Source organism: Lygodium microphyllum, chromosome 22 (assembly GCF_053477565.2).
Source record: "Lygodium microphyllum isolate KBCC chromosome 22, Lygodium_microphyllum_v1.1.10, whole genome shotgun sequence".
In the NCBI taxonomy this organism is placed as follows: domain Eukaryota; kingdom Viridiplantae; phylum Streptophyta; class Polypodiopsida; order Schizaeales; family Lygodiaceae; genus Lygodium; species Lygodium microphyllum.
Window position 1 is genome coordinate 49,206,684 of NC_141156.1, and position 23,129 is coordinate 49,229,812.

At 38.2% G+C, this 23,129-nt stretch overlaps 1 protein-coding gene across 3 annotated transcripts; it reads left to right on the forward strand.

Moving 5' to 3' along the window:
- The first annotated feature begins 1,044 nt into the window (after window positions 1–1,044).
- LOC148017127 (DUF1995 domain protein, putative (DUF1995)) lies at window positions 1,045–16,921 on the forward strand. Of its 3 annotated transcripts, none has more exons than XM_087662823.1 (9): window positions 1,045–1,415; window positions 10,344–10,431; window positions 14,302–14,415; window positions 14,851–14,936; window positions 15,438–15,561; window positions 15,651–15,742; window positions 15,884–15,949; window positions 16,036–16,129; window positions 16,306–16,921. In XM_087662823.1, exons 1-9 carry the CDS (start codon window positions 1,075–1,077, stop codon window positions 16,417–16,419), a joined length of 1,119 nt encoding a protein of 372 aa, XP_087518949.1. In that variant the 5' UTR covers window positions 1,045–1,074; the 3' UTR covers window positions 16,420–16,921. The 3 variants fall into 3 exon arrangements, with proteins under 3 accessions (XP_087518949.1, XP_087518948.1, XP_087518950.1); XM_087662822.1 differs by having other exon boundaries at window positions 14,302–14,410; window positions 14,840–14,936; XM_087662824.1 differs by having other exon boundaries at window positions 1,046–1,415; window positions 14,854–14,936.
- The last annotated feature ends 6,208 nt before the right edge of the window (window positions 16,922–23,129 follow it).

The following is a 23,129-nucleotide window of genomic DNA, read 5'->3' on the forward strand; positions in this document are numbered from 1 at the left end:
GGGTGCTCGTCACCTGCAGTAGTGTGCAGTGGCAGGTGTTGTCAGTGTAGTAATACACGAGTGGCTAGGTGGAAGCACCTTTACCCCCAACACAAAGTTCTCAGATACTAATTGCAAGATCCTATTCAAATTGCTCTCTTATTAGATGTTTGAACTACTAGAAAAGTGTTAATTTAGTGTTACCTTTCAAGGGGTAGCAACTCTATTGGCCCCCTACCCTACATAACAAACTTACACTGAATTGTGATCTACATCACTGAGGGGTCATTATCTAGTATGGATAATTGGGACATGTGTAGGTCAATTGACATGCGCAAGTTGCCACAACTACTATCGACTTGTATATGTCCTAGTAGTGCAGACTATAAGCTCGTAGAAAGGGGAACTTCATGTTGTGTAGAAAGCGCCTCTAGAAAATGGAGGTGCTTCATTTTAGTCCATCAACTATGGTGACATGGAGATTTGTAATTACTCTCTCATGATGTTTCTCTCTCCTCCCAAACATTGTTTGACTCACTAGCAATGGGATCCACTAGTTGCACAATAGTTGTGTGTGGCCTCAACTCTTTGCCATTCTGCTTGTTTTGTTGATGTGCATGTGTTGGAGCTCTTAGGCCCAGGACGTGTGCTTATCAATTGACTTGTGCAAGTAGTTGTGATAGCCTACAACATGCACGTGTTCTGGCAATGTCGACTTCAACCCTTCGAAAGGGGGAACTTGAGTGAGTCCACCAAGTAGCTCTAAAAATGGAGATACTTGGTTTTACTTGTTGACTTGCATATGCGGAAGTTTATTGGATGTCCGATTGTTTCTCTCTCCTCTACACAGCGCACTAGGCTCAAGGTCCATTGTGAATCGGACTTGCGTGTGGCCGCTGCTGATCCAAAGTTCTTTCATGCTATCAATGCAAGTCGTTAACTTGCGTGTGCCTCGGCTCTTAGATAACTCGTGACTTTTAAATTAATACTAATGATACTAACGCATGCACGAGAATTGAAGATATTAAAATAAACAAATACAGGAGAGGAAATATTAATAAACCGAGAAAAAAAAATGAGGCATTGCGCACTGCCATGGCGTGCAGCGTGGTGCTGGTAGAAGGGAGCCTGTCGCCATCGTCATCCTCATCCTGGGCTTCCCTCATGCTGGAGCACAGTCCTGCTTCCAAGGTCCCGAGCTTCTTCTCTACATGCCGGAGGGATTCCCAGTACAGCCCCGGCGGCCTCCTTGCTAGCACTACCAGCATCATCAAGAACAGCAGGTCCCCGGGCTTCCGCAGGTACGCCAAATTCGAGCGCTTCGAACAGGGCGAGCAGGAGGTGCAAGCGCAGGCAGACACGGTTCGCGCAGAAAGCAACGGGACTGCCTTCATCATCGAGGACGCCGTGCGCCCCGAGGAAAGGAGCGATGATGAGTATGCCTGAAACTCGTTTCTCTTTTCTCTCTGTATGTTTTTTCAAGATAAAGTGTGGCTCATTACATTACTAAGAAGAAACAATACAATGAAGTGTCGCTCATTCTCAGAAGACAACACAATCAAGTGCATTATATTACTCAGAAGCAACAATACAATGAAGTGTGGCTTATTATATTACTATTTTGTTTTTGCAAAATAAACTGTGGCTTATCATATTACTCAGATGAAACAATACAATGAAGGACCAGTGCTTAACCATCTTGCTGGCACTGAGTGCAAACCAACATGAAAGAATACAAGCCTCTCAGGGTGTTTCTTCTTCTTCTTTTTTTTGGGGGGGAGGGGCGGGCACTATGTGAAAGAAGCTAAGGTGGGAGCATATGATACCACTGCTGGTTATGACCCCGTAGTATGCAAAACAGGCTGTGGTAAACTCATGTACAAAAGAGCTGCTGGCGAAACTGTTGTCAATCTTGAGAGTCCTCTACGAGCTTCTCTTGATGGCCTTGGAGATATGGATGTCTGACACTCTATTCTATGCATTCTAGACTTTGGGAAAGAAGCCAAGGTTTTGGGGGGGGGGGGGGGGGGACGAATAACACCACTGCTGGTTATGAGCCAGTAGCATGTAAAATAGGCTGTGCTAACCTCAGATAGGAAGGAACAGCTGCTGAAGGTCTTGTCAATCCCGAGTGATCCCCTGGAGTTGCTTCCTATGCCCTTGAACAGAGGGATGTCTGAAAGTCTACTCTATGCACTCTAGGCTATACATCATAATTGTCTGAAATATGAGTCACGATAAGGCTGTGCTAACCCCAGATAGGAAGGAACAGCTGCTGAAGGTCTCGTCAATCCCGAGTGATATTTATCTTTATTTTGGTGAGGTATCAATCTCTTGTTACAGTTTTAGGAACACGAAGAATTGTGTAATTTTCAAGTTAGTATGATTAGTCGTTTCAAGTGAGTAATGGACAAACATTATATCACTTCAAGCTCATGCTGGACTGTATGTAAACTTTATACCATGCTCAATTGCATGTAAGATCTATATTATATTAGTATTCTGGGATTAGCCTAGTCACACAGCCCAGATTTTCAGGTGAGGGTTTTATCAGGCTAGCCATTTCATGGATATCCTGCTCTTGTGAGTGTCTAACTTTGACTCAGTGCACTGGCTAACACCACTGCTGGTTATGAGCCAGTAGCATGTAAAATAGGCTGTGCTAACCTCAGATAGGAAGGAACAGCTGCTGAAGGTCTTGTCAATCCCGAGTGATCCCCTGGAGTTGCTTCCTATGCCCTTGAACAGAGGGATGTCTGAAAGTCTACTCTATGCACTCTAGGCTATACATCATAATTGTCTGAAATATGAGTCACGATAAGGCTGTGCTAACCCCAGATAGGAAGGAACAGCTGCTGAAGGTCTCGTCAATCCCGAGTGATATTTATCTTTATTTTGGTGAGGTATCAATCTCTTGTTACAGTTTTAGGAACACGAAGAATTGTGTAATTTTCAAGTTAGTATGATTAGTCGTTTCAAGTGAGTAATGGACAAACATTATATCACTTCAAGCTCATGCTGGACTGTATGTAAACTTTATACCATGCTCAATTGCATGTAAGATCTATATTATATTAGTATTCTGGGATTAGCCTAGTCACACAGCCCAGATTTTCAGGTGAGGGTTTTATCAGGCTAGCCATTTCATGGATATCCTGCTCTTGTGAGTGTCTAACTTTGACTCAGTGCACTGGCTAACTCCTTGAATTTATCAGACAGCTTATTGGATTAGGAGGAACGAGTGTTAGTTCAGACAGGGGACTTTAATGCTGTAAGATTTCAAATATCAGTCTAGCCATTGGCTTGAACGTGAGGGATGATTTTACAATTAGCCAGCTTATGGAGATTCTTGTATCACAATCTCTTGTGTGCTGTTTTTGCTTGGGTATGGCCAAGTAAATGAATTTGTTAAAATTCTGAACACCAGTGTTCTGTTTGTGTAAATGCGTCTAGTCTTTTCTATGCTTGGGATACATTGGGGATATGATTAGAAAGGTTACAACGCCATGAATATTTTACTGTCACAATAAGACTCAAATCATGTACCGATATTTTGTTGGAATTATTTTATTGCACAACTTGGTGTACGTTACTGAAAGGTTCATGTAATTATTCAAGTGAACAGGATGCAGTCTTATTCAGGAACCTAGTTGCACATTTATATCTTAAGGAGACACTTGTTCATGCACTTGATATAGGTAACATGTCTAGAGGATGGGAATATTAACTGCAGGCTGAATGCAAGAGATGCCTTTGGGATTAGCCAACTTATGGAGATCCTCCTACTTGTGGTTCACAATGTCTCTGATATGCTGTTTCACTTGGTGTATGGCCAAATGAATGTAGTTGTCAACCTTCTGTTGTATACCGAGTGTTATATTTGTGTAGAGACCTTTAGTCTTTGGTACACTTGGGATACACTAGGAATATGACTATCAAGGTTCTGTCATCATGAGTGCTTTACCACTACAACTATCCATGACTATGACTCAAAACCAGGTACTGGTATCTTGTTGGAATATTTTATTGTACACCTTGGTGCATGTGACATTAATGTGACATTAAATGTGACATTAAGGTAAATCAAGGGAAACATGCACGAGGATGACCGTCCGGGGTCTTGGGCGCCCGAATGGGGTTTAGGGGAGCCTAGAACCAAAGAGAGTCTAAGAATAGTAGGACTCACCAAGGTTTGACGGCTGGCAATTGGATCACGATGGGTTTGGCCAGCAATAAACTAGGCAAGGTTGGGAGGTGAAAGGATCTCTCGTGCTCATTCATCCCGATTGCTTTTCCTCTGGCTTTTATGGTTTTCTTCAGAGCTTTGTGTCATTGGTATCAGAGCCGACGGGTCTCGTTTTGTGGATCTGTGAAGTAGTTCGTTTACGGCGCCTGGTAACATGTTCGACGGGTCTCGTGAAGCAGGTCGTTTACGGCGCCTGGTGACACGTCATATAAATTTGACGTGACGTTTAATTTCACCACGTCACTTATTATTTGGCGGGGGAGCTGTCTTCTATATCGAACGCCGTAGTCTGAATCGCGCCGAATTTTGGCTCGAGCCCGTCTTAAAGCGCATCAACGGACCTCATGCCTTGTTCCCCTTTCCGCAGGCTGGCCCTCCAGTTGCGTGAAACTGACGCTATTTTCTGGTCCCTTCGAGTGCATGCTATCTTTGTCTGTCTGGAATTTCTCTCGCCAGCGCCGACTGCACTTGCATAACAAGTACAAGCTGAGCAGAGAACAAGTTCAGGAAAGGTGCATTGATGGCCTGCGTGATCATTAAGAAGGGGGCTGAATACTAGTCGTTTCTGCAAAGAAGCTCCATTTCCTGCGTGACCGGCTTTGTTCGGAAGATAAAATTTGTTCCTTACTCTTCGGGTTTATTTACAAACCAGCAACAGTTGTCTGCCATTAAAACCAGGGAAGTACTTTATTTTGTATGCAAATTTCTTATCTTTGCTTTCCAATTCCAGTGTATTAATGGCAGAAAAAGGGAAAGAGAGAGTAATGGAAGGTTCTAGTTTTGGGGACCACCCTATGGTAGATCTCCATGAACCAGAGATGCAAGAAGAACAGTGGGAAGAATTTTTTGCTACACGAGAACAATTTGATGATCTTACTGCTCGTGTACAGACTCAAGGGGTTCAAATGGAATTTTTAACTCAAACACTCAACTGAAATAAAATCTCAATTAACTTTATTGTTAGAAAGAGATAAAAATAAGATAGAAACTTTGGATGTCCCATCTTCATCGAAAGATGATTTAGATGTGACTATGCAAGATCCTAAGGAACCCCACCACAAGTTGAGGGATAATCCAGTTCTTAAGGATATGAAATCCCCTCAGTTTCACGGGGAGTAAAAAGATAGAAATAAAGATAGAATCTTTAATTTCCTCCAAAAATGGGAAGATTTACATAAACTTAAAAATACTCCACCACATCTCCAAGCACTGGAGGCTAGTTTAACTTTGGGGCCCAAAGCATATAAATGGTGGCGAACTTTAAGGGAGGCAAATAAAATACCTGAAACTTGGGCTCAATTTGAATCCGTCTTTTTAAAAGAATTCCTTCCTGAAAATGAAATGGAAAGAAATTGGGAAGATTGGGATTATGTCAGGCAAAAGGGAAGACCCCTGCTGACATATCTGGAGGAATATCGTGAGATAATCCTCAAATTGGAAGGAATAGATGAATTTCAAAAAACAAGAGGATTCATTAGGAGACTAGATAAAGCATGTAAAAAGGAAGTAAAAAGGAGTTCACCTAAGACGCTGGAAGAGGCAATTAAATTTGCATTAATTAATGAAGATAGTATGCGTCTAGGTACACTCACTAGTCTCACTGATACGGAGGCCAAGTCTAAGGAATTGGAAACCTCAAAATGCCATTTTTAAAGGGTAAAAAACAACCTTTTGAAAAGAAACAATATGTGAGGCCAAAGTTAAGTCCTGATGACTTTGATAAGGCTAAAAAAGAAAAGTTGTGTTTCAATTGCCTATCCCCTAACCATGCTGCTTGGAATTGCCCTCAAAAGAAAAAGGGGGAAGACAAAGGAAAGGATAAGGACAAGGGCAAGGGAAAAGAAAAACAAATCCATGTAGTGTAGACCTTAGAATTAAAGGGGCATGAAAGGTAAAAATCTTTAGAGGTCTTGCACATGGATGTACAACACAAGTGTTGTATGTCAACTTCTATGTGGCAGCCTACTTTTGGGCCACATGATTTAGTTAGAGTACATGGATTGATAGCTGGAAAGAGAGTTAGAGTTATGATTGATGACTCTGCTACACATAATTTTATTAACTATGCACTTGTCAAAAAATTGAAACTTCCCCAACAAAAGAGTGGGCATCAATATGTTGTTCGTATGATGCAAGGCCAAGACAATAAAATATGGGATACAATGGTATCCAATTTGGAAATTGAGATTCAAGGATATAAAGATAAACTTGATTTCCAAATTATGATCATGGAAAGAGCTGATATTGCTCTAGGGAGGGAGTGGCTATGGGGATTGGAACCATCCTTAAAACGTAGTTACCATCATAATACACTGGAATTTGAAAGGGATGGTAAGACTTTTGTCATTCAAGGTGAACATGAAGTATCTGATAATCCTTTGCTGTGTTGTGCTGAAGTTCAGAAGCTGACAAAGAAGGAAGTTTGTGAGGTATATATGTTATGGTTTCTTCATGTACAGAATACTTTCACTTTTTGTAATATAAAGCAACAATTTTATTATGTTTATGAGTTGAATATAAATAATAAATTAAGTAGTTTGTTAGTTGATTTTAAAGATGTGTTTCCTTCTGATTTACCAAGTGGTCTTCCACCAGATAGGGGTGATATAAATCACCCAATTGACACAAATAAGGATACACACCCTATTTCTAAACCACCGTATAGGTTAAGTGAAACACAGCATCAAGAAGTTGAAAGACAAATTAAGGATTACCTTGATAAAGGGTTTATACAACCCAGTAATTCACCTTGGGCTTCACCAATTTTATTAGTAAAGAAAAAAGATGGTTCTATGCGACTTTGTGTTGACTATAGAGCACTTAATGAAATAACGGTGAAGAATAAATTTCCTATGCCCAGAATGGAAGATCTTTTTAATAAATTACAAGGGGCAAAATTCTTCACAAAGATAGATTTAAGATCAGGCTATCACCAAGTAAGAATTAAGGCACAAGATGTTTCCAAGACAGCATTTCGTACTATATACGGGCATTATGATTTTTTGGTGATGCCTTTTGGCCTCACTAATGCACCAGCTACCTTTATGAAACTGATGAATAATGTGTTACGGCCCTATCTAGGACAGTTTGTAGTAGTCTTCTTGGATGATATCTTGATCTTTAGTAAATCAAAAGAAGAACATTTGGAACACTTACAATTAGTATTCCAACTGTTAAGAACACATTCCCTTTATGCGAAGAAAACTAAATGTGAATTCTTTGCACAAGAGGTCAAATATTTGGGGCATATTATCTTGAAAGAGGGAATCAACATGGATCCAGAAAAAGTAAGGGCAATTATTGAATGGCCATCTCCAAGGAACCTGTAAGAGCTGCAGATCTTCCTAGGTTTATCTGGATTTTATCGTAGATTCATTCGAGATTATGCCAAAATAGCTGTTCCAATGACAGACCAACTTAAAGGGAAAGGAAAGAGTTTTAATTGGGGAACACACCAAAATGAAAGTTTTCTAAAACTTAAGGTAGCTATTGCTACAGCTCCAGTATTATTAATAGTGGATCCCAATAAACCATTTGTGGTTGAAGCTGATGCCAGTGATAAGGCGATAGGCGCGGTCTTATTACAAGAAGGTCGACCAGTTGCTTTTGAAAGCAAGAAATTAGACCGTGCAAAACAGAATTATTCTCTTTATGAAAGGGAGCTGTATGCAATAGTATATGCAATGAAGAAATGGAGGCACTATCTGTACGGTGTCAAACTTTTGATTTTATCGGATCATGAAAGCATTAAGTGGCTTAATGATCAACCGGATTTACACAGGCGTAAAGCCAGATGGGCCGAACTCCTCCAAGAGTTCGACTATGAGATAAGATATAGAAAAGGAAAGTATAATATAGTAGCTGATGCACTTAGCAGAATGCCCATCATTAATGAATTGAGTTTTACTCAGTTCACTTCCAACTTGCTTGAATCTTTACAAGGGAAATGCCAGGTTGATCCGGCATATTCCAACACATGGGAAGCAATAAAAAATGGGGATCCAAATCAAAGTGCTTCTATTGAGGAAGGAATATCTGAGGATATTCAACAAGGAAATGGAGCATTAGGGGTTGCTCAAACCGGATTCAAGTGGAAGAATTTTACAATTGATAATGGTTATTTACTCTACAAGGGTAGGGTATGTGTTCCGAAAGATACAGAAATAAGGCGCCAGATACTCTTTGAGTGTCATGATACTCCTAGCGTGGGACATCCAGGAGTTAATAAGACTTATAGTCTTATTAAAAGACAGTTCTATTGGCCTGGAATGAATAAGGACGTCCTTGACTATGTGGTCAAATGTAATAAATGCCAGGTTAATAAAGCTGAAAGATTGAGAATGGGAGGACTTCTCCATCCACTAGAGATTCCTTCGGGAAAATGGGAGAGTATCTCCATGGACTTTATTGTTGCTTTACCCAGAACACAGAGGGGGCACGACTCTGTGTGGGTGATTGTGGATAGGTTAACCAAAATGGCTAGGTTCATTCCAACTTCAATTGATGTTAAAACACCAGAATTGGCTAGATTGTTCGTAGAGAACATATACCGATTGTATGGCCTTCCGGCAAATATAGTTTCTGATCGGGATAGAAAATTTGATAGCCAATTTTGGCGTGCGGTATTTAGGAAATTGGATACTAAACTTAGCATGAGTACGGTGGATCACCCGCAAACAAATGGGCAAACTGAAAGGGTTAACCAAATCCTTGAAGATATGCTTAGGGCATATGTAAGTAAAAGGCAAACTAATTGGGAAGAGTATCTACCGATAGCAGAGTTTGCATATAATAGTGCCAAGCACTTTTCCACTGGATATAGTCCATTTATGTTAATGTATGGGTTTCGGCCCAGAGCTCCTTTTGCAGTAGGACTGCATAAGGAAAAGGTTCAGGCAGCTAAAGATTTTTTGGAAGATATGAATAGTATGTTAAAATTTGCTCAAGAAAATATTAAAAAGGCTCAAAATCGAGCTAGAGCATATGCAGATTCTCACCGAAGAGACATCTCCTTTGAAGAAGGAGAATTAGTCTATCTTAAGGTGCCTGAACAAACTAAAACTATGAAAAAGGGACAATGTCCAAAGCTTTCACCGAGGTATTGTGGTCCTTTCATAATACTTAAAAAGGTGGGAGAATTGGCTTATAAGCTCCAACTACCTGTTGGTAGTAAAATATATCCAGTTTTTCAAGTATGTAAATTAAGGAAGAAGCTGGGTGATTTGGATAATCTAATCTTAAATGATGACATTGAGGAGCTATTTAATGACCAATCTAATCCACATGAACCAGAAAGAATATTAAATGTTCGTAATAGACGAACAAGGAATACTATTTATCAAGAATGTTTGGTTAAGTGGAAAGATTGTTCACAAGAAAGCTCAACATGGGAGCGAGTAAGTACTTTAAAGAAAAGGTTTCCCAATTTATAGTTAGACCTTCCAAGTATCGTTTTCGAGGACAAAACCGATTCTTAAGGGGAAGGAAATGTGACATTAAATGTGACATTAAGGTAAATCAAGGGAAACATGCACGAGGATGACCGTCCGGGGACTTGGGCGCCCGAACGGGGTTTAGGGGAGCCTAAAACCAAAGAGAGTCCAAGAATAGTAGGACTCACCAAGGTTTGACGGCTGGCAATCGGATCACGATGGGTCTGGCCAGCAATAAACTAGGCAAGGCTGGGAGGTGAAAGGATCTCTCGTGCTCATTCATCCTGACTGCTTTTCCTCTGGCTTTTATGGTCTTCTTCAGAGCTTTGTGTCAGTTCATCTTTCTAAAAGGGTCATGTAGTCATTCAAGTAAATGGGGAGCTTAGGTACTATGGGATTTGTCCTAATTTAGGAAAGGAGTTGCAGATTTAGGTCTAAAGAAGACATGCTTTTTTGCACTTCGTGCGGTGTCTGGAAGATGGGAACATGACATTTTAGATTATCTGGTCTTATATTACTTGTCTTTTAGCGCTACTGGTCTCTCTTTGACCACTTAAAGCTTTCTTTGGGTTTCTCATTGCATTTGTTGTGGCTGATGCCTAAACAAGTTTCAGAGTACGTCTTGTATTTTTGCTCTTATGCTTGGAAGCTCTAATCAATTCTGACTGCATGTATTTGTGCTGCAGTGTGCTGCCAAATGATCTAGAAGGTGCAATACTACATTCTAGCGAGTCCACAGCATATTACATCTCAGCAGGGGGAACAAGAGCTATTGTATGTTATGCATCTCTCTTCTTGTTTTGGACTTTGCACATTTGGTTGTCTGGTATCTAGCTGTTTACAGACTTGTTTGTGGAGGATTCTTTCAACTGATCTGAGAGAGAGAGAGAGAGAGAGAGAGAGAGAGAGAGAGAGAGATGGTGGCGGGAGAGCTGAGCTATGTGAACTTGCCTTCTAAATTATCACATTTTTCTGGCTCACCAAACAGCCCCAAAAAGGCTTTTTTGCTACAATACACAAGAGTTTTCTGGCTCCATTATGTTCTATAAAGATGGACTTGGTGTGCATAATACATTCATCCCTCATTCCACACTCTATGTCAGTATCATCATCATCTTCATCATCACTCTACCTCTCCTTGAGCCTTAGTTGCTGCCACCTTGTACTGCAGACCATGTCACCATCACCTGGAGGATCCAGCATTGCTGCCTGGCTGTTGCCCTTGCTGGCTGGGCTACTGCAAGCCTGCTGGTGTGTCTTCATTGCTGCCCCCCTGGCCTTGGAGGCCTTATTTTTTATAGTCCACCTGCTGTTATCAGCTTCCTGTCTAACACGTGGCCCTTTTCTAGCTGCACTTTCATCTCTTGGTGCTGCCATTGACTGCGGGACATTGCTCAATTAGCTGCTGTCCTGCATTTTCAGCATTCTGCTGCTCCAAACAGCAATTGACAGCATCCTTCACTTGTAGAGACTATTGCTAGGTCATAGTTGCCAGGAGTTTCATGAACAGGAGGTATGAAAGGGGTTTCAAAGGTTTCATACGAGTTTCTTAAAACGTAAGAAACTGACTTCATTCGAGATGAAAATTATTGAAATTCAATTTGCATATAGATATACTTCATTTCCCATGGGCCATATCAAAACACATATTGAGCATGATTTAGCATTGTATAGAGAATCTAAGTGAACAATCAATAGACCAACAATTTACATACATGATACACGTATTCCATAATTCATTGCCTAGATTTCATGAATATAAAAGAACAATAATACCATGGCTTAAAAATTGCTCAAATATGCAACCTAAAATCATTCAAAGGAGCAATAACAATTAGTGTTTATATATGACATTAAATCAAATCCATGGACCATGTGACATGTCACATGAATCAAGAAAGTTGCTACTAATGTGTTCAAACTTCAAATCCATGTCTCTGTAGGTCATCATTAATAGGCAAAAAAGTATGATTTGATTCAATGTGCAAAATTGGGCTGATTGTAATCTTCAAGGACAAAGTTTCAATTCAGCTGTTTCCTACATTTCAAAGACGCTTGGATGTTTCTAATGTTTCCTACTTGTAGGAAACATGTTTTTTGGCAACTATGTGCTAGGTGGTACATTGCTGCATTTGGTCATTCTAGCCTTAGAGAGTGCTATGAAGATATGCTAGGGTTTGCATTGAGAAAACACAGAATGTAAGAACACAACTAAGACACAATAACCTAGACAAACATGCAAAACACAAAATGCAATCAATTTTAGCCCTAGTTATAGAGACACTTATTCCAGTATCAAGTGGCAGTCTTGGGCATCAGTTTTGAGTTAGCTTAGAAGCATTTATGGCCTACTTACTGCCAGATTGCCTAGTTCGGCATCTCGCCCTATTTTTTGGGCAGGTTGGCGAGCTTAGCTGTCTTTCCCCATTTATTGTTGCCTCCATTTCAGTTTGTTTCATCACTAGATCATCAATGCCTCCATTCTCCTCATTTCAACCTGCCTTTTTAGTTGTCCTTTGCCATATTTCAGTGCTTCAGCATTCTTTCTTTGTTTGGAGTAGATTTGTTTCTTCTTTCTCTATGATCTTTCCGTCTCTTTTTTCCCTTTTGTCTCTATGCTTGTAATCATCTTTTGTTTTGCACTCTCACAAGGGAATGAACTAAACAACTAACTCTATGTATAGAGGATTTTGGTGTATTTGTCCTATTGTAAAAAATAAAGCTATTTATTTTTGGTAATTCAGCATCAAATGCTTTTTGGGGCTGTCTTAAGAACTAGTTTGCAAATAATGCATTATAATCAAGTATTAGTGCAAACCTTGATATTAGTGAATCAACCATGCCAGCTGAGATGGAGGGTGGACGATAGTAGAAGGGGGGTTCAAAACAGGTTGCTTGGTTGCAAGTGGTCTGTATGCAATAGATTAGGGAAAACATTGCAATAGACAGGCTTTGCGTCTCACAATTTGACAATGATACCATGTGAGAGTGCACAACACACTAGGAGAGAGGAGAAATAATAGAGCTAAAATGTGAAAGAATAGAAGGAATATTGATTTGGAGACAACAATACAAGGCTACATACAATGAGCCCCTGCTTGTTGTGCAGGTGCATCGGTGAAGGTGCTGGACTGATGGCAAAAGATCCAAGTGAGGAAGATGAGAGAATGATGATGGCTGGAATAATGATGATGGAATGAATGTGGGATGCATGTAGAAGGCAACCATGAATAGAAGATGACTAAGGAAACAAACTGACCTCAAGATGATGATGTTCGACTAGCTGATCTGGCTGTCCAGAGGCTGGAATCAAGGTGCTTCAATCGCCATGTCATAAGGTACAAATGTGTCAGATAAGTGTGGAGCTATGGAAGCAAAGAGATTGTGCTAATGGGTTTTCCATAAACACAATGAATTGAAAAGAACATCAAGAACACAAAAGCAAATAGACTTGGGAATTGAAATCTATATACCAAGGCCTAAGAGTAATACAATGGTACCTACTTAAGATAGCCAATAGAGTGCTACAGTCTCCACGTCTCCAACAAAAAGCAGGTGTGCTGATGGATGAGTGTTGGATGGATGAATGACAATTGAGGAGGAATTGCGTATAAATAGGCATAATTAAATATAACAATTATGACAAGTTGGCCAACATTTAATGTGGGCCAAAAATACCAGTCAGCCACATTTAATGCGCTAGACTAAAAAATGAATGCACTCTGACTAGGGGTTTCGGCACCAAGGATAAGCATTTTGGCACCTAGGATATGTACTCTACTAACACACTCTCAGATCATGGGTGATTAGTATTATAAAATATACAATGATTAAGGACTCATCACAGTACATATAATCATTCTAATTTTCACCTAATGTGCGTGAGATGATGAAGATTGACATGAGAAGAAATGATTGACTAAGACAGTGAAGACCTCCCAAAGTCCTTGTCGGAGGCTCAAAAGCAGGAGATCAACGTGGGAGAAGACAACGCACAACATGTCTGCTGGCATTTTCAGCTTCCAGCTTGACACATGGTAGTTATCTAGCTGCATTTTTATATCCTAGTGCTGCAATTGATTGTGGGATGTCCTTTGACCAGCTGTTGCCTGCATTTTCAGCATTCTGCTGCAGTCAACATCATCCTTCACTCCTAGAGACTTTTGTCAGGTGGTACACTGCTATGTTTGGTTATTCCAGCCACAAAGACTTCTGTGTTTCAACACATGCACTGCTGTCTGCAGCCGAATGTCAGTTTTCTACTCTTAACATTTGTAGTTTGCTACACTCTGCATAAGTCTGCTCCCATGAGAGTCATTGGTTCTTGGACATTTGTCCTGCTTGAGCACCCACATTTGTGCCTTCTTCATTCACTTCATTTCAGCATTCATTCATGAGATACAATTTCTCTTTTTGCATTCTGCATTCTTGTCTGGTGCATTGAGTTTTAATCATATTTCTACACACTTATGTTTTCTTTGCAAGCCCTAGTGTATCTTCATATGGGGAAGGGTGAGGGTGAGGGGGAGGTAGAGGGAGAGCAAGAGTGCAGGTGGGTGGGTGGAAGGAGAGGGGGAGGAGTGGGCGAGTGGGGGAGTGGGCAGGAGGGAGGGAGGCGTATTTTAATTTTCCAAGTTAAGACAGGTTGAGTTGCTGCTTCCAGAGTTGGAGAATCTAGATGATGATGGTGCACAACAAAGGTTGTGGGATCTTGCTAAGCTATATTTGGACACGTTACAAAAGGCATTGGAAGGTCAGGTAGGGTGGTCACTTTTGTTTTCCATGTATGATTGCAATCTCAATGTGTATGTGTATGCATGCATGTGCACTCACGTGGAGCACATGTAGTGTGTGCTGGGAATTTGTGGCGAGCTGCTTTGATGCTGGAGCTGCTATACTTTCTAGAAACTTACTTTTATGCCTGTCACGACTCACAATCATCTCTGCCATTCCTTGCTTTCAATCACTTTTGCTGTTCAATAAATTAATTTAATTGGTTCTTACAGAAAAAGAAAGAAATTTATGTAATCTGTGTTGGCCTTATAGTTCTTTCAGAAGAAGTTTTTTGTGTACTGCAAATAATTCAAAGAAGGGTTTTAGATTATTCATACTTGTATATTCATCTAGAGAAATGATTCGTTGCCTAAGAACAACTTAGTAAGTGGCCATTTGACGTTTGCAGCTTCTGTGCAGCAGCGCTTGAAGGCTATCTTTCCTGATGCTGGTGCTGCTGCTTTGTTGAAACACCTTTGGTCAGATGCCAGCTTCAGTTTTGGCAGGTATATTATTGTGAACGTGTACCTTTCTGATATTGTATGGGATTGTGTGGTAGTGTCGAAGTGACTTGGGTTGGTAGTTTTTTGTCAAATGCAGAACCTTTCTGATGTGTTTGAGTTGGGTTTTGGGCTTAAAATCTACACTTGTTAGCTTGATGTTTGGTAGACCTTTCAAGTCTCTGATTAATGATAACGTTGTTTCACCCCCTATACAGATGATGATGAGTTCACAATTACATTCCTTTGTTAGCTGTTCATATCTTGGGTTATATGGTTCTAAATATCATTTTGTATGAAATAATTCTTTTTGGCTAGGGATTTAGCCAGCTTATTGGACAGGTTTGGTGAGTTGAGACTAAAATAAATCTGATCTTGCAATGCAAAGGTTGTATGTTAGTTGTTCACTGATCCTTAAAATACTAGAGCCTGAATCATGTCTTGAAGGAGAGGTCACTTATTATAAGGCACAGTTTGTGTGAATAAGTTGCTGCTTCTTCTCTGCAGTTTAAATGACAGGAAACCTGTCAACAATAATGATGATGTTGTGGTGCTGGTTGTTCCTGACTATCAAATGTTAGGAGAAGTTCGCAGGATTGCTTCCATACTTGCACCAGACGATGGAAGCCTGGTAATCATTTCTTTTCCAAAAATGCCTATGAATAGCTTGCTTACCTGCTTTGAAAAGCTCAACTTATTGACCATGTTGCTTGACAACAGGAGAGACCTTTGATCATGTGGAATCCACGTCTTTTCAGTGGAGAGGTTGGGATTGGTCTAAATGTAAGACGTACTCGAGATAACTTTGTCAGGTAGAGACCTGTTTAAGCCTAGCAGGTGTGCTTGTATGAGTCTAAATTTAATGTAGTTGATTGCATGAGGAAAAAGCCTCTAGACTGTTTTTTTTGGTTAGCTATGTTTCACCAGTATTTGACATCACCTGTTTTCTCCAGCACATTCACAGTTGTTTACTCAATGAGGCCACTCCCGGAAGGTGCTATATTCAGGCGCTATCCTGGGTATGTCCCTTCTTAATGTAATGTAGGCTAAAGGAATTTGTGTGGTTCTAGTGGTTCTCATTGACTATTACTTGCATCCAAGCCAGTCTATGGCAGGTCTTTCTAGATGACAAAGACAGGCCAGGACGTTACAAACTTGCGAAAGAGCAGCCAAGCCGACCCAACCCAGATGACCTTGATGTGAGTGTCTTCAGTTAAAAGTGGGGTGCTTGGGTCTGGGTCGAGCATATTGGGTGCTGTTCCCAGAGGCTGGTCATGCAAAATATCTATGTATATTGGGGATTTCTTTAAGGTTGTCTGTAGCAAGGATGTTTCATATCCAAGCGTTTCATCCTTTCTCGTGTTTGACTGTGCAGCTGCTGCTTCTAGGTGGCACAGATGAAGAGGAGAATGAAGAGCCTTCACCATTCATCAAAGCAATGGCTGTGTTTGCATCTTTCAATCGTTTTATGCGTTCCCTTTCGAAATGAGTTGGAATGCGTCGTGTGGAGCATAGAAGTGCTCTGCCAAATATGTGAGGAATCCCTATGGTTACAGTTCCACTGTACATTTTTTTTGTTATTTCTACTTATAGCAACCATGCCACGTGGTAAGAAGTTGGAACCTGGCCCTCGCACACACACACACACACACACACACACACACAATATTGCTCTCTTTATCAGAACTTAATGACAAGAATCTAGCTTGATCAAGATAGAGAGGTCTAGGTTATAGGTTTTGAGAGGGCCCTACCATATAAGATAATGGTTTAATGTCTAGGGTTTAGGGTTGGAGAGCTCCATACGATAGAGAGGTTTAGGATTTAGGGTTTAAGAATCAAGCTTAATCACAAGAAATTTGGCTTGATCAAGATAGAGAGGCCCAAATGATAAATCTGTGGATTGTCTTGCATTGCATGATGTGTGATGCAGTGGGTAGTATAGATGTGGTTTCTTTCAATGTTTAACTAATGAGATTATTGTTAATGCACTTGGTTTTGGTTCTAGTTCGTTGTAGACCAAAGTAATGGGTGGTTATGGTCATCAAAGAGTTGGTTGTAGAGTTGTCTACGAAAATAGCAAGTCATCATTTGGTTTGTCAATTTTGGGTGTTCTTCATTGTCTTCCTGCGTGATGTTTTTCTGCTTGTTCATGCTCTCTGGGTCTTTTGAACTGAATGTTATACACAGCGCGTGCCTTTATTGTGTATGGTGATATGTAGTTCATTTTTGTGTTGAACAATCATTTTGCAAATTTATGTTGTATTTTGTCTTTGTCCATAATGAACTGTGTGTTGAGTTTGAGACTTCTTTTTGTATGTAAGAGTTCCATGTATTTATTTTTAATAATTGTTATTTTGTATTAAGTGCACAATGTGTATTAGGTGTTGTAGCATCTTAATTGTATATTGAATTTGAGATTTCTTTTGGTAGATGAGAGGTATGTGTATATACCTTCAATAATTATGATTTTATGTAAGTGCACAAGCTGCACTACATGTTAATGCATCTTGATAGGAAATGCTGTCTCAATTGATATTGTCTTGGCTAGTAGTATTGCAACTATGGGTTTTAGCTTGATTGATGGATTCAAGACCCTGGAACTCCAATGGTGTGAAAGTACTAGCACAAGAAATGAATTCTAATTGGTTCTTTTTTTTTTTGCCAAGATTTGAGATTTGGTGACTCATTTGACATTCATGTGAACACACTAGATTAGTATTGTAAGATTATAGACAACAATTGGATACTTGTGGCATCTTTGACTTTTCTATTGACACTATTTTTTCATGTAGCTTAGTGGGTAGTGTGAGAATGAACATTGGTGATTTGTTTGATATTCATAGGGTATCCTAGAGTAGCATTTGTTCATTGTGCAACAAAGGATCGATTGCTGGACAATATTTGCATCCTCTGTGTACTCAATTGAAAAATAGGAGGGGTGCATCTTCATAATTTGGCATTTGTCCAACTTCACAATGAACTACAATGTCAAACCCATGCTTGATTAATATAGTTTATAGAAGCATATTAGGATAAGTGTATATAATCAATGTTATATTACAACATGATAATGCCTTTGATATATTGCACCTAGTAGAAATGGGTGCATTAAATTTAAAGTAAGTCAAAATATATATTGTTTATCTCATTATATTTATAGGTCTTTTTGTGGGGGTTTGGTTCATTTGATCCCCATAAGCTCTTTTGATAAAAAGGCATTGTCTTTTTGATTCTTCAATTAACACATTATATGTTTTTGCTTAGATATAAGTGGAATAGGACAAGACAAGATTGTAGTGTATTTTATGTTAGATTAATTCACTTGCTATCATGTTTTGCAACTATGAGTTTTAGCTTGATGGATACAAGGTCCTCAAAACTCCAATGGTGTGAAATTATCATTGCAAGAAATGTCTTTCTAATTGGCTCTATCTTTTTCTTTGGAGATTAAAGATTTGGTGGCTCAATTGATATTCATGTGAACACACTAGAGTAGTATTGTTACATGATAGGCACAACAATTTGATACTTGTAGCATGTTTGACTTTTTTATTGATATTATTTTTTCATGTAGTTTAGTGGGTTGTGTGAGAATGAAGATTGGTGACTCTTTGGATATTCATAGAGTATCCTAGAGTAGCATTTGTTCATCTCGGAAAAAGGGATTGGGTGTTGTCCATTGTTTGCATCCAGCGTGTACTTAATCCTTGAATAGGAGGGGTGTCATCTTCATAATTTGCATTTGTTTAGCTTCACAATGAACTACAATGTTGAACTCCTGCCTCCTTAATAAAGTTTATTTATAGAAACATGTAAGTGTCTTATATTGTATAATCAATGTTATATTACATTAGGTTAATGCTTTTGATATATTGCACCTTGTAGAAATGAGTTGTCGTTTACGTAATTTAAATAAGTTAAAAAATATATTATTGATATATTGTTGAATTCATTATATTTATAGGGATTTTTTTGGGTTTGGTTCTTTTGACTTCCATATGCTCTTTGATGAAAAAGTAGTTATTTTGATTCTCCAATTGATGCATATCATATTGTTGCATAGATCTAAGTGGAAATGGATGACACAAGATTGAGGATATTTTATCTTGTAGATTAGGGCATTTGCTATCATGTTATGTATAGTTTCATTGTTATTTTGACTAGACTCAATTGTATCACAAGCTTTTTAGAATTCTTTCATTAATAAACTATTAGGGACACTTGTGAGAATCTCATTTAAAGCAATATTGGGAAGGAGTACTTGATGTTAAAGGTCTCTTGAAATTGCAACTAGATGCTTGCATTTTAAATGTGGCTATAACCTCCAATTGTTGACCCTCACCTTAGCCTTTGATATCATAAAAAGGTTTATGAAAAAAAAAAGAGCAATATTTGGGAGATTATAAATAATATTTATACTCGTCTTTTTTGTTTTCCTCCATTTAAGGATAGTGATAGCATTGACCATAGTTGTCGTTTTCTTTCCTTGTAGTGTATGGGAGTTTCCTTATATTTTTGTAACTTTGTCTCTATAATGTTTTATTCTCTTTTGTTTGCTTCATAAGTGATTTTGATGAAATATTCACTCCCTTGGGTTGAATTTCTTTGCGTGTAGTTTATTATCTTTTGTTTTGTCTTTGTACTATTATAATTTTTTTCCAAGCTTATGTATTTTATTTTCTTAGTCTTTGAAACATGTTTAAAGAATATTGGAATTGTAATAAAAATAATGTTTTATAACATTGATTGAGAATATTGATGCATGTATTATTGTTATTTAAATGTTTGTAATAACCTAATAGATCATGTTCACAATTAAAAATCCTACTTAGTAATGAAAAAATTGAATAGAAAGATAGGTTTGGTTTAGCAACAGTCATTTCAATAGAAGGGATCATTTATTGAAAACATAAATATCTTTCTTTTTCTCTAAATTGTATTGGAAATTTTTTGTTATATTTAGGACTTGCTTGCTATAAGGATTTCTTAATAATAGTATACTATTTATCCATGAATATGTAAATCTACTTTTGTCTCATGGTTGCTTATGTTTTTTAGTGGTGGTATTAGGAAATGTAAAAATTGAGAAAATGTTTTAGATCAAATTTTTAGATTTAAAAGTATGTGTAAAATTGAGCATTAAAAATGCTGAGATAAATATACAACACGGGTAGACAAATTTAGAGATAGAAAATACTATTTGAGAGAGAATGAAAAAAATAATTAGGGTCATAATAAGCCCATCCTATTGATATAGTACTTGGGGAAAGTAGTTGGGTATGTGGTTATATAATTGTCTCTAAAGGGTTTTAGGCATAATATGTGTGGAGCTTAGAGTGTAAATTGATTTGAAGGCATTTTAGTGTTAAAAAATATTAAAAATTAGTATCTCAACTTGTAATATAATGGGGTATCTTTAAAAAAAGATTAAAAAAACCATTTTTAAAACAAATGTAAATTTGACTTATTGATGTGGTCTTTGGAAAGAGTGGTAGATCTCATTTTGGAGGATGAAAAATGATAGTTATTGGGGTGAAAAGAAAGGAGATTCCCCTTTTCTTGGGTGGGGTCTATTCCATAAAGTAGGGGATGGAGAATAAAAAGACATGTTATGATAATTATGAAAGAGGAATGAATCCAAGTTGATGGTTTTGTAATAAAAAATTTACAAAGCCCTTTTTGAGTCTATTTTTTTCTTAATGCTTTGAAATTGATCAACTTGTGTAATAACAACAATTCTTCATGGGTGTGATTATAGAATATATTCGTACTATCTATGTTGTTTTGTCATATGATCATATGTAAATGTATATACTATAGGATTTTGACTTTGCATCAAGAGTAAGAGTATTTTAACCAATGAAGCATGTTTGAAGGTAACATGCTCCATTAAGTGGAAGTGAGAACTTCTATGTAAGTATTTGAAGAGAATAGATATGTATAATAACATTTGGTGAAGAGGCTAGGCAAGACACAAACTTAGAGTAACATACATACATACATGGACTCAATCAAAATCGAGAAGGATCAAATGATCAATGTTTTTGTTGAGTATGACAAGCCTTGCCAAGAGGATGCTAATATACTACTCTATGAGAGAGAATATTTAGACTCGAAGCTTGTCTTTGATTGTTGAACTTGGAATCTCTTTATGAACACAAGAATACAAGCATAAAAGCTTTGTGTAGGTTATATGGTTTTGAAATATTGGGTGGCCTTTAGTAACAAACAAAATTCATAATCTTGTTTATTTACTATAGATATTTTAAAGTTATATTTTTACAGCATCAAATGTTATGATATATGCTTATAATGAGAGAAATAAGGTCTTGCAAAAGTTGAATGTTGACTATTACATGATCCATGTATGTGCTAATGATTACTTCCATTTAAAAGTGAGTATATAGACTTGAATGCAACCCAAATGTGGGGCCAAGTAATATCAAAAGGATATGCAAGGTGATCCTTTTGATCAAAGTCCTTTGGTAGTTCTCATACCATAAGTTTGATATATCCAAAAACCTTGTGCTCCTTATGTCATGGCACTTAAAGAACTACTTCTTTGATGGTGTGCAAGGTTTCCATGTAGATTGCAAGTATATTGAGGACAAGTTGCTAGACTTTAGAAAAGACCCTAACATTTGAGGTTAAGCCTTGTAATGGATGATGTCAACCCTTTTTCTATTTATACAAGGTGAAAAACATGGATGTGTATCTCCAACCCTTAGTTAAAGAGCTTCAAGTATTGTGATCAAGTGCTTTAGTGATAGACTCAGTTGATGTGTTGAGAGGTAAATAAGTTTACAAATGCAATGAAATTTAATGTGGATTGTGCATGACCTTCATGGGCATGGAGAATGTTCCAATGCATAACATAACATTACATGTCTAGGAGAATAGTCTAGGAGCCTTTGGACTAATAGAGAAATACATGGAAGATTGATGTGATGACTTATATTGTTTTTGGTATTTGTATGATAATCCAAAAGAAGGTAGGGAGTTTGCATAAGTTAAAGAAAATGATAAATGATTTTTTTGTAGAGACAAGGTAAATAAAACATTTGGCTACATCACTCAACCATGAGAAGTGGATGACCTAGTAGGGTTGTTTTGTGAGGAGAACTTTAATAACAAGTACAAATTATTTATAGAAGGAAGTAGAGTTGGTTGGATGTATACCTTGGATGCTAGAATTCTTGCTACGAGTGCTGTTATGTATACCAAGGTAAAGGTGTAGTTGTAGACATTGAAATATGGCACAATGTATTGGGCATGCAAATGTACAAAGGTTGAAATTGATGTAGTCTAAAAGGGTTGGTTACGAGTTTACATGTGTTTAGAGTTGTCAAATTACATAAGATCTATGAAGCATGTCAGTTTGGGAGTTAGGCAAGACAGCCTTTTGTTGCATGATAGAGTTGTAAAGAGGAATATACTTGATGTGCCTTTTATTACAAATATACAAAGAAACATAGCTAGACAAACTTTCAAGATATCTTAAATGTAATGATCCATATGTAGCTACAGTGAGGTGGAGAGCTATTGCCCAACTTCATGTTACTTAGGAGCATACATGATGATGAATTGAGAAGAGTAAGAAAAGGGGGGTCAATGTATCTATCAATGAATATGAATTCTTTAGCAGCTGCACACAAAGATAAGTGAGCTTGAATGAGAAGTTTCGTTTTCTATCAAAGCATGTAGGCTCATATATCTCTGATTGTTGACAATTCTTATAGGTGGACACTTCGAAGCATATAGGGTTGTATGTCTATAGTTGCTAACAATTCTCACAAGTGATACTTCCAAGTAAAGTGTATAGATTGTGGGTGCTACGTAGCATATGATTATGGTGTCACGACAAGTTTTAACATGAGAGTCGATAAAGGGCAATGGATCCAAATATCATGGTCATAGAAATGGAGTACTTTGGAAAGATCCAAGGAATTAGGTGCCATAGGAAGCCAATGGAGGGGCCAAGGGCAACCAATCAAAGGGGTGCTTTGGGTTTGTGGAGGTTGCGAATACCAAGTTGTGAATTGATATTTATGACAGGTTTGTGATTTCCAAATGTTGTAAGCATGTACATTTGGTAGATTGGCATTTGGGGCCTAAAATCACGCAATTTGGGAATCTTGCCAACATAGGCTTTATTATGTTTGGGATATATTTCATTCCAAACCTTTGTATGTGTGA

What these genes read in the sequence shown, in the direction of transcription:
- LOC148017127 (XM_087662822.1), top strand. Translation starts at nt 1,075, where the DNA reads ATGGCGTGCAGCGTGGTGCTGGTAGAAGGGAGCCTGTCGCCATCGTCA. An exon ending in CAGGGGGAACAAGAGCTATT is followed by an intron (nt 10,432 to 14,301) that starts GTATGTTATGCA and finishes AAGTTAAGACAG; the next exon opens with GTTGAGTTGCTGCTTCCAGA. An exon ending in GTTACAAAAGGCATTGGAAG is followed by an intron (nt 14,411 to 14,839) that starts GTCAGGTAGGGT and finishes TGACGTTTGCAG; the next exon opens with CTTCTGTGCAGCAGCGCTTG.